This window comes from Eurypyga helias, unplaced genomic scaffold, assembly GCF_000690775.1.
Source record: "Eurypyga helias isolate BGI_N326 unplaced genomic scaffold, ASM69077v1 scaffold1898, whole genome shotgun sequence".
Classification (NCBI taxonomy): Eukaryota; Metazoa; Chordata; class Aves; order Eurypygiformes; family Eurypygidae; genus Eurypyga; species Eurypyga helias.
Genome location: NW_010267404.1, coordinates 1 through 14,226, shown reverse-complemented (window position 1 = coordinate 14,226; position 14,226 = coordinate 1). Strand labels below are relative to the sequence as shown.

The following is a 14,226-nucleotide window of genomic DNA, read 5'->3' as shown; positions in this document are numbered from 1 at the left end:
AGGGAAATGCCTTGTGCGTGAGGAAGCAGGACATCTCTGCGGTGGGAAGATGACATGACTTAATGCTTGAACGATATGGGTACAAATTGAAATCAGGGAGGTTTAGATTGGATATCAGGAAGAAATTCTTCACAGAGGGTGGTGAAGCACTGGAACAGGTTGCCCAGAGAAGCTGTGGATGCCCCATCCCTGGAAGTGTTCAAGGCCAGGCTGGATGAGGCTTTGAGCAACCTGGTCTAGTGGAAGGGGTCCCTGCCCATGGCAGGGGGCTTGGGACTAGATGGTCTTTAAGGTCCCTTCCAACCCAAACCATTCTGTGATTCCATGATTCTATGATTGTATCCACGAGGATGGTCATGCAAGAAGCTGTTGGTAGCCTTCCTTTGGGAGGGAATTGGGAGTAAGCAAGCTATGCTAATGATGTTATCCTTCCTGACACGTGTCTGGTAAAGTTCCTTTGCTGGAATTACTTACTTCTGGCCGAGGAAATAATTTTATGTAAGTTCCAGCGTTGGAGTGAATGGGTGTAAACGGTGCATGACTCCAAAGCACTCCTCTTTTCTCTGTGTGCTGCCTTTAGGTGAGCAATGCCGAGGAATCGGATGAGATGCCATTGCCGGATTCTGAGAGTGTGTATGTTATTCCTGGAAGTATTTTGCTATGGAAGATAACGCCGAGGCCTCCAAATTCGGCACAGGTCAGCTACGTTTCCGCTCCGTGCGCTCTCCTGCTACCTCTGTTCAGCACGATGCAAATCCATGTGGTGTCTTCTCATTAACGAGTCTGGATTTGCCCGTTTGCAACACACTTCCCCCGCTACAGCTGTAACTGTTGTGTGGGGTTGGAAGGATGACTGCCCCAGGCATGTCTCTGGAGTTAGTGGCACTTCTCTGGAAAACGGGATGTTTTGTGTAGCTGGCGGTATGGGGGCTTTCCCCAGCTTTTCTCTCCAACCTGCTCCCCTCCCCCAGAGGCACCTACCTCTTGAGAATTCTCAAGGGCTTTCTCAGAGGGCAGGCACTTCCAGGAGATGCTTGCAAAGCCTGCGTGGCATGAACTGGTGCATGAAGGGCTGTGGAGCTGGAGAGGCAGTGGGTGGGATACGAGGGTATGCGTGCAACTGGAAAGACGAAGAATTGCAAGAAAAGGGCCCTCAGTGGGTTAATCGAGAGGGAAAAAATCTCCCTACAATGACAGGGGAAAATACCAGTAGGGCTGGAAGAAGGAGAGCAGAGAGAAATAGTGCCCTGAGTAATTGGATGCTGGCCTGCTTAAACAGAAACACCGGGGGTCACCTATGCTCTGCCGGACAGCGCAGTTTTCCTGCTTTTCTCCAGCGGTTAAATAACACACGAGCACTTGGGTGGGTTGGGTGTTTAGGCAGCAGCTTCCTCATGTATTAAGACTAGCGGCTAGAAACGTCGTAATGTCACCTCTTATCTCTGCCTCTGAATTTCAGATGTATAACTTCACTAGCTTTGCTATGGCTTTGAACGAGTTGGACAAAGACATGGAGAGTGTCATTCCCAAAACTGACTGCCGGCTACGACCAGATATCAGAGCCATGGAAAATGGAGAAATAGGTAACTTGGCAAAGGTGGTTTTAGTTTTTGTTAGAACTGAGGGATTGGGGAAAAAAGGTAAATTCAAGTTGTTAGAAGAACTGTCAGAGTGGGTGGCATAAAGAGATGTTCCTCCGTGCTGCGAGAGTGACTTCTGCAGGCTGTGATGTGCTTTGAGTGAAAGGTGTCACCCACCTCTACTGGGCTGCTTGGGATGGCATTAACTTCCTTCACTGCAGACCAGGAACAGTGCTCAGTGTTTGGAGGTGACCGAAGCGATGGGGTAGGTCAGGAAACCTCTGGTTCAGTTTCACCTATGTAACAGGGCAAGGAGTGTGACTGTTTCTGACCAACAGTCCATGATCTAGGTTTGAAACATAGCGACACGGGCACGGTACGGCGCAGTTGTGCTGCTGTGTTTGTTGTCCTCTGGATCCCATGACCACTTAGAATGGTTTGGGTTGGAAGGGACCTTAAAGATCATCCAGTTCCAACCCCCTGCCATGGGCAGGGACACCTTCCACCAGACCAGGTTGCTCAAAGCCTCATCCAGCCTGGCCTTGAACACTTCCAGGGATGGGGCATCCACAGCTTCTCTGGGCAACCTGTTCCAGTGCCTCACCACCCTCCCCATGAAGAACTTCTTCCTGATATCTAATCTAAACCTCCCCGCTTTCAATTTAAATCTGTTACCCCTTGTCCTGTCACTACAGGCCCATGTAAAAAGTCCCCCCCAGCTTCCTCGTAGCCCCTTCAGGTACTGGAAGGTGCTATAAGGGCTCCCCGGAGCCTTCTCTTCTCCAGACTGAACAAGCCCAACGCTCTCAGCCTGTCCCCATAGCAGAGGTGCTCCAGCCCTCTGATCATCTTTGTGGCCTCCTCTGGACTCGCTCCAAGTGGTCAATATCCTTCTGATATTGAGGGCTCCACAGCTGGACGCAGCACTCCAGGTGAGGTCTCACCAGAGCAGAGTACAGGGGCAGAATCCCCTCCCTCGACCTGCTGGCCACTTCTCTTGAGGCTTTTCAAAAAGCAGATCAGAGAGTTCCCGCAGCCAGTCTCTCCTGCCTTTACCATAGTTTTGTGGCCAGCAGGATGGTTCAGAACATCCCAAGTAATACGTCTGCCTAAACCTGGAGTGCAGTAACTGCTGTCGGCAACAGACCATGTCCCTGAATATTACTGACAGCATAAAGCTTGTCCAGCAGACAGACTGGTAACATGCAGTGTCTTAGGAGCTGGCAGGGACACTGGGAATGACTGATTCTTTTCCAAAAATGAATCTCTCAGATGCTTTCTTCTAAGATGTTTATTAAATGCTTTTGAGGATGCAGATAGGAAGGAGATGGCCCTTCCCATTTGCTGCTTAGCCTGACTTACTCGTCAGGCTTTCTGCCCGCCCCTTCTGCCAGATGGCGTGACCTGTTCACCTTGTTTAGGACCATGACCTGTGCCACCCTAGTGCATTAACAAAAAATGAAGGCATGCCGCAGAGGCAATTCTTTGTGCTCTGGGAATGCATAGAATCATGGAATGGTTTGGGTTGGAAGGGACCTTAAAGACTATCTACTTCCAACCCCCCTGCATGTTCTGAACCCCTGTTGATCAGGACTGGGCACTAGTAACAGCTTACCCCAGCAACAAGAAGTAGGTGCCCAGACTTTGTAAATCAATCCAGCATCTATCAGTCTCCCTACTGAAATAAATCCTAGGCGTGCCCCCTCTGCCAGCTCACACTTGTGGTCATGTAAACATGTTTTCGGCATCCTTTGGCCGTGGATGAACTTGTATTTGGCAGTCTAGACTGGAATTTCATTGGCTGATCTTGTGCCACAGCTGGCCTGGCTTTGCTCTTAGACTAAATCAGAAGCTGCTCTGTTACATAGAAGGCTTTTTAAAAGCTGAGCTTTACTACTTCCCTTATTTATTTGCTGGGTCAGATGGAGTCATGTCCCTGTCCCCTGTTATGCTGTAACACCTTCAGTGTTCTTATTTGTGTACTTTTATTCCTCCCAGATCTAGCCAGTGAAGAAAAGAAGAGGCTAGAAGAAAAACAAAGGACTGCCCGCAAAAACCGTTCCAAGTCAGAGGAAGACTGGAAGACGAGGTTAGTGTGCTGCCTGTTGTCCATGCGCGTGGAGTCGGAGAAAGGCTTTGAACATTGAGGCTAACAGTCAGTCTGTGCTGGTGGTGTGTCAGCATGAAAAGCTGACATCATCAGCTTTGGTGGTGCCACCGGTGTCTCTGAAGGCTGTAGTGCTTCCAGAGAGAAGCCTCCTGCTCGAGCTCCGCTCCTTCCCTCTCACTGCTCGCACACCCATATTCCAACACAACCGGTGTTGGCACTTCTGAGCGCCTCTTGGTTCTGGCACGAGAAAGGTGGTGCCACTGCCAGCTGCTCGTGCGAACTGTTGCTGCCGAGAAGTGCCTCGAACAGGCGCGCTTGACGAGAGGGGAGATGCTTCCTCTGCTGAACTCAACAGCTCGCTGCCTGTGACTTCTCAGATGGGTTGCTGTGTGCTGGCGATGCCGCATTCCCGCTGCGTATGGGCGTTCCCAAGGGTGGGGGGAATGACTTCATCACCCTGAGACCCAGGTCGCTATCTCTTTTCTGAGAGGGCTACCAACTACAGAAGTTGGAAGAGCTATGCAGGGGGAAACTAGTTTACGAAGGATCTGCCAGATTGTTTTGGGGTTTTTTTCAAGGTGAGAGCTGTCAGCTGGGAGCTCTTAGACACAGGTGAAGTAGAAACTGGGAAAACATGCCCAAATGAACCTAGGCTGACCAGACAGGGCCTGTTTAAAAGTGTAGTAATAAATTGGCAGTCTCTTCACAGAAAGAAAGAAGGCTAAACTCTCTAAAAGTAAGCAAGCTTCATCTCTGCCCTATTAATTAGCTGTTAATACACCCCGCCACCGTGGATTAAATATCTTTAAAATGTCTGTTTGTAACTATAAATCACTTTTTTCTTTTTTTCAAATGAAGTCACCCATCATGCCAGAGTCCCAGGTTTGGACATGTCTGCCTTTGTCTCTTTCCTGTGCCTGCTCTCCTGAAGTGTTTGGGTTGGTTTGCCCTGAGACTGGTGAAAAATAACACCTTTGTAATGCTTCCAAGTACCTGCGTTTGGTGCTGGACAGCCTTGCACCTCCCTCTTCCCTTCTGGAATTTGGAGTAGGTCTGCCTCTCACCCAGTGTTCCCAAAGCGAGGGATAGTTACACTGTGTTCTTGCAGGGGACAACTCGGAGCAGTGGGGTTTGGGGTGTATAATTGGTGTCGATGCCGTTCACCAGGCTCTTCGGTTGCTGCCGACCCACTCAGCGCTCGCCTGGGATGTCCTGTCAGAACTCATTTTCCAGGACGTTTCTGAAGCTTTGGCAGACAATTCCTAGTGTCTGATCCCCTTAGTAGGGATGCCAAGTGTGACCATCTCCCTAAGGATGAATGTAAAGTGTTGAGGAAGAGCTGTGCTTGGGGGGGGAGAGGGGAAGGAACGCATGCGGTGAAGGGAGACGGGAGACTCCTGCTGTTCCCAGTCAACTCTAGGCCCCAGTCTGCAGTGTAATATAAACACTGATGTAAACTACAGCGATTTCCTTGCTGCAGAAAAGCGGGATTATTACTCTGTCTAGCAGAGCTCCGCCCTTGTAACACAGTTCTCCAGAGTGCCCAGTTGTTTGTTAAACTGTTGAATCCACTGTAGGAGTGGGCTCGTGGTGCTGCTGGAGTGATTTGTGCTGAACACCTGATGCTCTACAGACTGACCAGCAGTCGTAAGAGCAGTTCTGTTCTGAAACACAGCAGTGGGCTGCTGCTGCTGCTGAGAATCAGTCCCCTCCTTTCCCCCACCGCTTACCTGGCTGGATTATCCAACTGTTTTGTGTCTCCTGTGTCTCAGACTTAGCTCTTCCCATCACATTTACACCTCCTGTTGAAAGCGGGTGGTCACTGGAGGAGGGGAACACAGTTCTGACCTGGGGGGTAGAAGCATTTAATGTGAGAGAGGAGCTGACTGCTTACAGCCCTGCTCCTCAGGAATGAGCTCCTGTTGGCTCTGATCTAGGGAGGGAACTAGACACATGTGCACTCGCACATGCCAGTTACTCTGGAATAGCTGACGCGTCCTGTGTGGAGGTGATGCAGTAGTGAGCCATATGCAGGAGAAGGGCTGAATGACTTCTGTCTTCTCTTGCCTTCCGTTCACCTCACGGGGACAGCAGGAGAAACACCAGGTGCTCTTCAGCCTGGAGAGAAGGCGCTGGGGAAACCTTACAGCACCTTCCAGTACCTGAAGGGGCTACGAGGCTGAGGGAGGCTTTTTACAAGGGCCTGTAGTGACAGGACAAGGGGTAACGGGTTTAAATTGAAAGTGGGGAGGTTTAGATTGGATATCAGGAAGAAGTTCTTCCTGGAGAGGGTGGGGAGGCACTGGAACAGGTTGCCCAGAGAAGCTGTGGATGCCCCATCCCTGGAAGTGTTCAAGGCCAGGCTGGATGAGGCTTTGAGCAACCTGGTCTAGTGGAAGGTGTCCCTGCCCATGGCAGGGGGGTTGGAACTGGATGGTCTTTAAGGTCCCTTCCAACCCAAACCAGTCTGATTCATGATTTCTTCCAATATGTGTCTTCAGCCTGTTGAGCCAAGCAAGACTCACCAGTTAGCTGCTCTGCTCTGTAACATGATGCTGCAATACTGGCCATCTCTTTGCTTTTTAAAGAGAACAAGCCATATTTGGTCCAAACATGCTTTAACTTGTGTTCTGAGACCTTCTGGTACCCTGGAAGGGCAGAGCCGAGTCAGCACGGGCTGCCTTGCACGCACCAGACTTCAGTGTGTTGGCCGTAGTGTGGCGTATGAAGCAGGGGCTGGCCAGAGGAAGCTGCGGGGTGTACTAACCACAGAAGCAGCTCCTAGCAAGCCGCCTTGTAAACATGGTTTTTTAAAAAAAAAAAAGCCGTTAAAACGCTGGAGGGGTGGTACTGCGTGGTGCGTGCCGCAGCCGGAGCAGAAAGCGGCGTTCAGTAGCGCGCTGCGGGCAGCAGAAATGGGTGTGGGGGCGGAGGGAGGATGGAGTTGGGTGTCTCAGTGATTTGGCAGAGCTGTGCTCACTGCTGGGGGATGGCTGCCCTAGTAGTACAGCCTCGTAAGCGTGCCTCCCCCTATAGCCAGCCTGCCCTCCCCCAGAAAGGGGAACATACACCCACAGATGTAACCCGTGGGTGTGCGCAGTGCCTCCAGGTTAGGGAGGAGGGGAGAGGCAAGGAAAGAAGGGGCTAAACGGGAGCAGTTCTGCCAACAACCAGTTCAGAAAAAGCCGCCAAGTAACTCCATGCAGGTGGAAACAGCTTTCTGGGCGTTCCAAGGGGCCTCCCAGTGCTGGCAGTGCGAAGCAAGCGCAGTTAGGCTGGGACTCTTCCCACAGCCTGCGGGCGGGAACTTCATCCATGCTGAGGGTAACCACCACCCCTGTTCTGGGTGTTGCAAAACACTGCTTTAAAGAGCAGAGGGAAGGCGAGATCCTGGGGAAATAATGGGTTTCTGTTTTCAGGACTGCAGTGCTTGTGGTGTTTAAATGTCTTGCGAAACACTTGTTCCTACCTGTGCATGCCAGAATGACTGTTCACAACTGCTTTGAAGTAAGACTGTGCCTGTCCCTCCTATGCCACAGTCTTGACTGCCTCAAGAGCCAAAATACAGCACCACCTTCCCCCAGGAGCTATTTAAGCGGCATGGGAAGGTCTAGCCTGATGATGACTTTTTAATTTCACCTCCAGATTTAATCCCAGGAGGGCTCTGGCCATGGCCGTGATTTCTCTGAACAAGCAGCTGCCGAGGCTGCAGCAAAGCAGTTCTGAACTTCGGTTCAAGCGTGTGTCAAGGGCTTCGCTAACACGCTCTGTGTTTCCTTGCAGATGGTTCCACCAAGGCCCCAATCCCTACACTGGTACGCAGGACTGGCTTTATTCTGGCAACTACTGGGACAGAAACTACTTCAACTTGCCTGATATTTATTAAAATGCAATAAGGAGCCTGTGACTGATACAAATATGTCTTAATCCGTTCTAATGTTTTCCCTTGTTTTACTTATCTCCTGAAAAAAAAACCCAAACCTGATGTGTTATCCAACAGAAACACTGGGCATCCCCACAGTCGGCCTGGTGGGACATGACCTGCAGCCCTGTAGGTAGGGGAAAGATTTTCCTGGTGGATCCCGTGTGGACCAAGTCAGCTGCCCCGGTCTTGAGCGGCCCTGTTTGCGGCATACACCTATATTAGGTTGCGGTGTACGAGGAATTAGAGCACCTTCGGCTGTTCCGTGAGTACTTTCTGCTGTAGAGAACACTGGCACAAGTAGAGCTGGGTTTATTCCCTGTGACACGGGGAGGTGTGAAAGCACACGCAGCGATGGCAGTGGTCTGCTCTTAAAGGAGGAAGGGCGTGTCACACTGATAAAGATGTAATTTTTCATAAAGTGACTTTTTCTTTTACTAAAATAACTCCCTTGAATCCCAAGCTCTGGCCAGAGATTCCAGAAGCGTTCCCATCGCTGGAGCATTAACGCAGTTTAAGCTGGTAACATTACTCAGAGGTATTTAATCAATGATGTCTTGTGCGGTGTGTTTTGAATTTTGCTCTCCTGTTTTGCTACCAGCCTTATGGTTTTAAGGAATTAAGAGCCATTTAAACACGTACAGATTTGATTTGAGTTGCACACTAGTAACAGGTTTGAAGAGAATCTGTTTCATGCACTAGAAATCCCAGTGCCCAGCACCCCAGTGAGAAAGGCAAGGCCCTCATCTGTCCAGGATGCAGTGGAACACAGTGGCGAGGGGACAGGAACCTTGTCTGCATGGTGCAGGCTCCCTGGGAAGGAAGTCTTGTGCGCTGCACCTCGGCGAGGCTTCCTGCGCACAGCTGCGTTACCCCTTTTCCCTGGGCTGCGTTCCCTCTCGGCGTGTAAGTTTATACGGAGCTGCGTGAGGGCGAGCTGCTCTTTGTACAATATTTTAACTGCTGTCTGGAGGTTAGTGTTAATGGAATAATTTAATTGCTACTAAATAAAGGCTTCAAAACTTCTTGCACCTAGTATAAAGCGAGTGGTGTTTGACAGCCCTGGCCCTCTCTGAGCCAAGCCCGCTCCAAAAGCTGCTGCACTGAGGTAGTGTGTGTGTCCTGGTGCTTCCGGGGCCTCCTTTCCCCTGAGCAGGAACTCAGAGGGAGGGTGGCTGTGGCTGGGGAACTGAGAGCTTCCTGGTGAACGTGCAGTGAGGCTGCAGCTGTTGCCTGGAGGGTGGGCTACTCCAGCTGCTGACAGGGCAAGGAGTTGTCTTCTATTCTGTGTGCTGCTAGAATTACCCAGGTATGGATGCTGAGCCATATTTGCGTGGATAAGGGAATGCCTTTTCCTGTGACAGCCCAGTTCTCAGTGACCTCTGGCTGCAGAAACAGCATGCTGGCTCCTGGAAGCCTCATCTCTGTGCTCAAGGCTCTACTCTGGCCAGTGGTTCCTGAGGTCTGGCCGCAGTCCCGTGCGACTTCAGGCATGAGTCTGGTGTGTGGAAAGAGTCTGGCTGTAGGGTCGGCAGTTCAACAGGTCCCACAGCACTGACTGCTCAGCACTAGGAAAAACAAAGCGTGTCATGCCTGCCTGCCCAGGCTTGAGCAGGGGAAGTCTCTATGTGGCATTTCCTTAGGAAACAGGAGTCACGCAGAGCAGAACAAGGGTAGTAGTGGGTGTGTTTTTCCTACACCTATTCATATGGGAAGAGTCTGGTCTATTTAAGTGGCCACAGGCTTTAAAGCAAAGCTACTTACTCCTTCCTCAACACATCACCTCAGCTGTCCTTGATGAACTGTAGTTTTTGTTCAAATGGACCATGTGTGAGAATAATTCTATCTCAGAGTTGAAGGTGTGACTGTACATCACCTCTTAGTGTCAGGGGGGCTCATGCACACACCCAGTTAACAGGGTGAAGAAGCTGGGAGGCTCATGGTGAAAGAGCCACAGGAGATGAGTCTCAGTGGTGGTGATTCACACAGAGTTAACCTAGAGGATGTGGTGCTGGATACAGAGGAAACACTGAGGAACATATAACCTTGAGGAACGTATAAAACACATAAGAGCACTGCCTTTCTTTGGAGCATTTGCAGTTAAGTTGATTTATTACAATGTGAACTCCATTCCTCCTGAACTCTTCCTCAAGTCCAGTCTCTTCTCAACCTGTTTAAAAGGACAGTGCTAACTCAGCAGAAAGCATGCAGGGAGATTGCTACCTAACTGCACTCCAAGGTGCAGGTTCTTTGTCACACTCAGTGTGACACTGTACCCACAGCCTGAACTCAAAGGGTTTGGGTTGTTGGCTACTTTAGTCTAAACCCAGAGCAAGACTAGTACTACCGGTTGCAGAGTGGGCTGAGTAGAAGGCAGCATGGGGTCTGTTATGTATGACAACTAGTTACACCACTGGTTTTACACCTAATTTAAAAAAAAGAGTTAAATTAAGCTTTTAGTAGTAAATCCCACACACCAGCATCTCCCCCTGCAAGAAGGAAGCTCCTCCCAGCCCTGCTCTGGGCATGGTGCCCAATGTAACTGCCATCCGTCCTGCTGTGCCAGAGCTTCCTGCAAGGGATCCGTACCTGGGCACTTGGCCCCAGCCGGCAAGCCCACTCACAGACACCGCATCGTCCAGAGGGATGGCAACTGGGATGGCAACTGAGAGAACCTCTGGTGTGCACGGCTGAGCTGCCCTCCCCTCTGCAGAGTTATGGCCGGGGCTGGCCCTGTCTGCTCCTTCACCAGCCGGCCTGGCGACAGGGACTGCGGTGAGTCTGCTCCCAGCACCACACGCAAAGACGGTGTGGCCAGGAAGAGGCTGCCAGTCGTCCACCTTCTGAACCTTAGAGCCCACTAAAATGAAGGGTGGAGCAGCAATCCTGTTGCTTTCTTCTTCTATCACATACATGGGGGCAGATGCTTGATACAGCTGACCACATGGTTCATCTTCCCCCCTGGAAGGGCTGAGGGCTGCCCAGGAATAAGGAACACCAGCTCCAGCAGGAGAAAGGGGGGGTGGTGGGGGTGGTTTTTGACCTTGTCTCAAGTCACTCAGGCAAAAGAGAGTCCACACATTAGGATGGGGTGGTGGCTGTCCTGCTTCACTTGATGCCGTGGCTACAATGGTAAGAGGGCAGGGATTAGCAGCAGTGAATTCCAACCCTCACATCCAAAACAATCATCCCTACACCTGATGAGAGCCAGTACCTTAGAGAGCTGGGATAGCAAACACCATTGGCATGGGGCTGACAAACACCCTCAGCCTCAAAAAAGCACAAGTGAATACAGCCAGAGCAGAGGTTCAAGCATTTACCCAGCACTTCTGACACCAAAGTTCATCAAACTCCCCCAAATGGTTGTTGGGTTTTTCCTGTAGAGCCAGTGTTAATTTACACATCAGCCTAAGCTCAGCTCTTCTCTACAAAATGCTGAGACCTCCCAGCTGCACCACTTCTCCCTGGACAGATGCAGCAGGACCAAGGAGATGTGGGACAGGGAAGCTCCACCCTGGAGGGTTTCTCCAGCTGCACAAGGGGAGGAGCTGGGCTGGTGTCACCACAAGGGAGATGCAGCTGATGGCCTTGCCAAGAAATGAGCCCCAGCTCTCTGGCTGTTTATGGAACTGATGACCAGTGCTTAGCCCACTCAGCCTGGTTGCAGAAACTCACCACACTCAGGACAGCACAGGAAATGACCACCGGTATTATATTTTAAATGGAAAAGCTCTGAGGTCAGTGCTGGAATATGGGATCTTTCAGGGAAGGAGAATCAAAACTAGGGCTCCAACCCCACTGCAGCAGCTGGGCACATGTAATACATCTCTGGTCTCTGACACCCACTTCAGAAAACATGGCTGGTTTGCCATCAGCAGCCACCATCCCACCACTCTTCCCAGCGTATCTGCCCACAGGAGCACAGGCCTGCCCGGAGCCAGCCGCATCTCCTGGAACAAGACAGCAGAGAGATCCAGCGCATGCGCTGGGGCCGAGCAGACCGTGTTGGTGCAGTGGTTTCTTAGAGCCCATCTTTGCACTGACGTAGGGGCTTTCCCATCCAACGGCCGCTGACGAGCTGTAGAGCTGGAAGCTGGGACAGGAAGACGACACAAGGACCCAAACTTTCTTTCCTGACAAGACATAAGCTCGCTTAGCTGATTCCACCTGTGCTGCAGATTCCATTCTCTGGGGATGGCTCACTACGTTGTCAGCAGGTGGCCCTAAGGTTGTAGCGCTTGAGCCCTGACCTTCCCCCCCCCCCTGCCGTTAGCGGCTGTTCAATCTTTACCAGATAAGCTGTTCGGTCTATGAAGGGAATGATGATTTTTTGTGGAAACTGCTCTACATAAGGTGGAACCTCTCCCTCCATAACTGGCTCATCATCCCAACAGAGCGCTACAGGTGGTGGTGAAAGAGGTGATGGTGGTGGTTCTTCCCACAGGGTGACCAAGGAAGCTTGACTGACATCATCTGTTGAGACCTCAGCCTGGCTCTCTGAGGGCCCTGGTTCTCCAGCTACGGAGGACTGACTCCATGGTCCCGGTTGTGACCTACAAGCCCCTACACACATCTCGGCTGCTGGGTCAGCAGAAGCATCTTCAGCAGCACCTTCTGCTGGTGTAAGCTTGTTCTCTGAGGTCTGTGAGTCTTCATAAAGAATCTGCATGCTGGTTGCCACATCCCTCAAAGAGCAAAGAGAACGACCGTTACCTAGCGCATGGGCAGCAAGCTGGGCAGGCTCAGCAGGGACATACACCAGTCCAGGTCCCCCAGGGGAAGAAGCTCCATCAGATCCAGGCAGGGAGTGGCTTTCTGCAGCAGAGCTGGCAACTGATGGGTGCTGAGTCATTTTGGAGCTATACTGAGTTTCAGGTTCTTCAAGGAGCTGGTCTTCCTCTGTATCAGTACCCTTGTCCCTTTGCTTGGGCTCCTCTGAAAACCAAGTATCTGCGTACTCTGGTGTTTCCTCTTCCAGTCCCTCATTCCCATTTTCTGCAAGGTAAAAAGGACATAAAAGGCAACACATGAGCAACTGTTTCCATTTAAATAAAATGAAGTGATTTCAGCATCACCTCAATTTGATGCTGTACAGCACGTTTGTGAGGCTTCCTGGCTTGCAGAGTTGGAATAATTTCAAGGAGAGGGTTTGCTGCTTGCCTCTCCTTAAGGGGAAACAATTCCGAAAGGAGCGGTACTACTTCAGGACCCGGGAAGCCTTGACTGGTTCACAATCCTGCAGCGACAGCTACAGTCACAAGCATTGCTACACTTCGGGGCTAAAGGGTTAAACCACCCGCTAAGCCAGCTGGAAGACCGCAGCTTCTCTTGGCAACACCTCCGAACTCCCGAGATCCGTACAAGTTACTGCAGATGCACAGGTGTGGTGACATTCAGCTGCCTCCAGAATCTTGATTAGTTGGAAGCGGCAGGTATCCAAATGAAGAACAGAGTAAGCCACGCACAAGTTTTAGTTAGGGTGAAAAATGGCTTCTAGAGGAGTTAAAGGGAGCAATACAAGGGAGTACTCATGGGATCAAAACAGCATTCCATCACAAGGTTACTAAAACCCTCAGCACTGGAAAAACACCCCAAACCAAGAGGTCTGGTTTCTGTCACCACCAGCAAGCGTTGGCCCATATGTAAAACCAGCACCATAGCGGAAGAGGAGTCTGCAATGCCTTATCACGGCTCCGTGCTGAGCTGCTTTCTGAGTCAGGGCTGGATGAGGTCAGGAATTACAAAAGAAAACCCAAAGGATGACAGAGCTAAATCCTCTCTGGAAAAACACCCCACCATTTTTCCACCTTGCCATCCCAAGCTAACACAGACCCATTCATAATCCAAGGTCGTGTGCTGGGCAGTGGCACGGGAAAAGAAAGGTTCCCTTGCAGCTACCCAAACGGGCTGGTGACCTACTGGTGCACAAACAGTCCCAAAAGCTGTACTGGCACTGGGGGTGGGAGATTCCAGAGGAAACCTGGCTTGAACTTGCTAAGGAGTTCTCGGACCATCCCCTGTTGTAACACTTACATAACCACATGGTAGACGAGAGACACAGAAGAACAGAGAGACTGAGTAGTCCATAATGGAAGAGGTGTGAGTGACCCATTCTGGAGCTTGGCGAACAGGCAGGGCTCAGTTCACAAACACGTAAGCAAACTGGTTCAGAGAGAAAGTTTCTGCATTGCGCAGCCACTCTCCATCCGGTTCGAAAAGTCACAGCAGTCAGGCAAAGTCCCCAGTGACTGGAGAAAAGGGAATATCACACCCATTTTTACAAATGGTAATAAAGACAGGGAGGTGATGGTGACAGCCAGCAGGTCTCCACCAAGGGCAAACCCTGAATGACTGATCTAGTGGCCTTCTGCAATGGAGTGACTGCATCAGTGGATACAGGAAGAGCTATGGATAACACCTGCGTGGACTTGTGTAAGACCTTGGATACAGCCCAACATTCTGACCACTAAATTAGAGAGAGGTGGGTTTGGTGGATGGACTATTTGACGCATAAGGAATTGGCTGCATGGCCATGTCCGAAGAGTTACAGTCAACAGCTCAGTGTCCAAGTGGAAACCTGCAATGAGTGGTATCCCTCAAGGGTCCATACTGGG

The 14,226-nt window shown here is 50.9% G+C and overlaps 3 protein-coding genes across 3 annotated transcripts in view; 1 reads left to right on the top strand and 2 right to left on the bottom strand.

Annotated features, from left to right (window-relative positions):
• The window catches only part of OSBPL1A (oxysterol binding protein-like 1A), a 28,512-nt gene extending 20,936 nt beyond the window's left edge, over window positions 1-7,576 (top strand). The window contains exons 11-14 of the mRNA XM_010157394.1: window positions 581-697; window positions 1,460-1,583; window positions 3,579-3,669; window positions 7,474-7,576. Coding sequence (XP_010155696.1) covers window positions 581-697; window positions 1,460-1,583; window positions 3,579-3,669; window positions 7,474-7,576 — 435 coding nt within the window. The remainder of the gene's footprint in view (window positions 1-580; window positions 698-1,459; window positions 1,584-3,578; window positions 3,670-7,473) is intronic.
• A 1,522-nt stretch (window positions 7,577-9,098) lies between these two features.
• On the bottom strand, window positions 9,099-12,607 carry LOC104513895 (the record flags this gene model as incomplete). Its single annotated transcript, XM_010157396.1, has 3 exons — window positions 9,099-9,180; window positions 10,202-10,736; window positions 12,326-12,607. Coding segments are annotated over 3 exons (899 nt in total), but the record flags the coding sequence as incomplete, so codon positions are not given.
• Window positions 11,823-12,281, bottom strand: CABYR (calcium binding tyrosine-(Y)-phosphorylation regulated). The gene has a single exon (XM_010157395.1). The coding sequence runs from the start codon at window positions 12,279-12,281 to the stop codon at window positions 11,823-11,825; it is 459 nt and encodes a 152-aa protein (XP_010155697.1).
• Window positions 12,608-14,226: the final 1,619 nt, after the last annotated feature.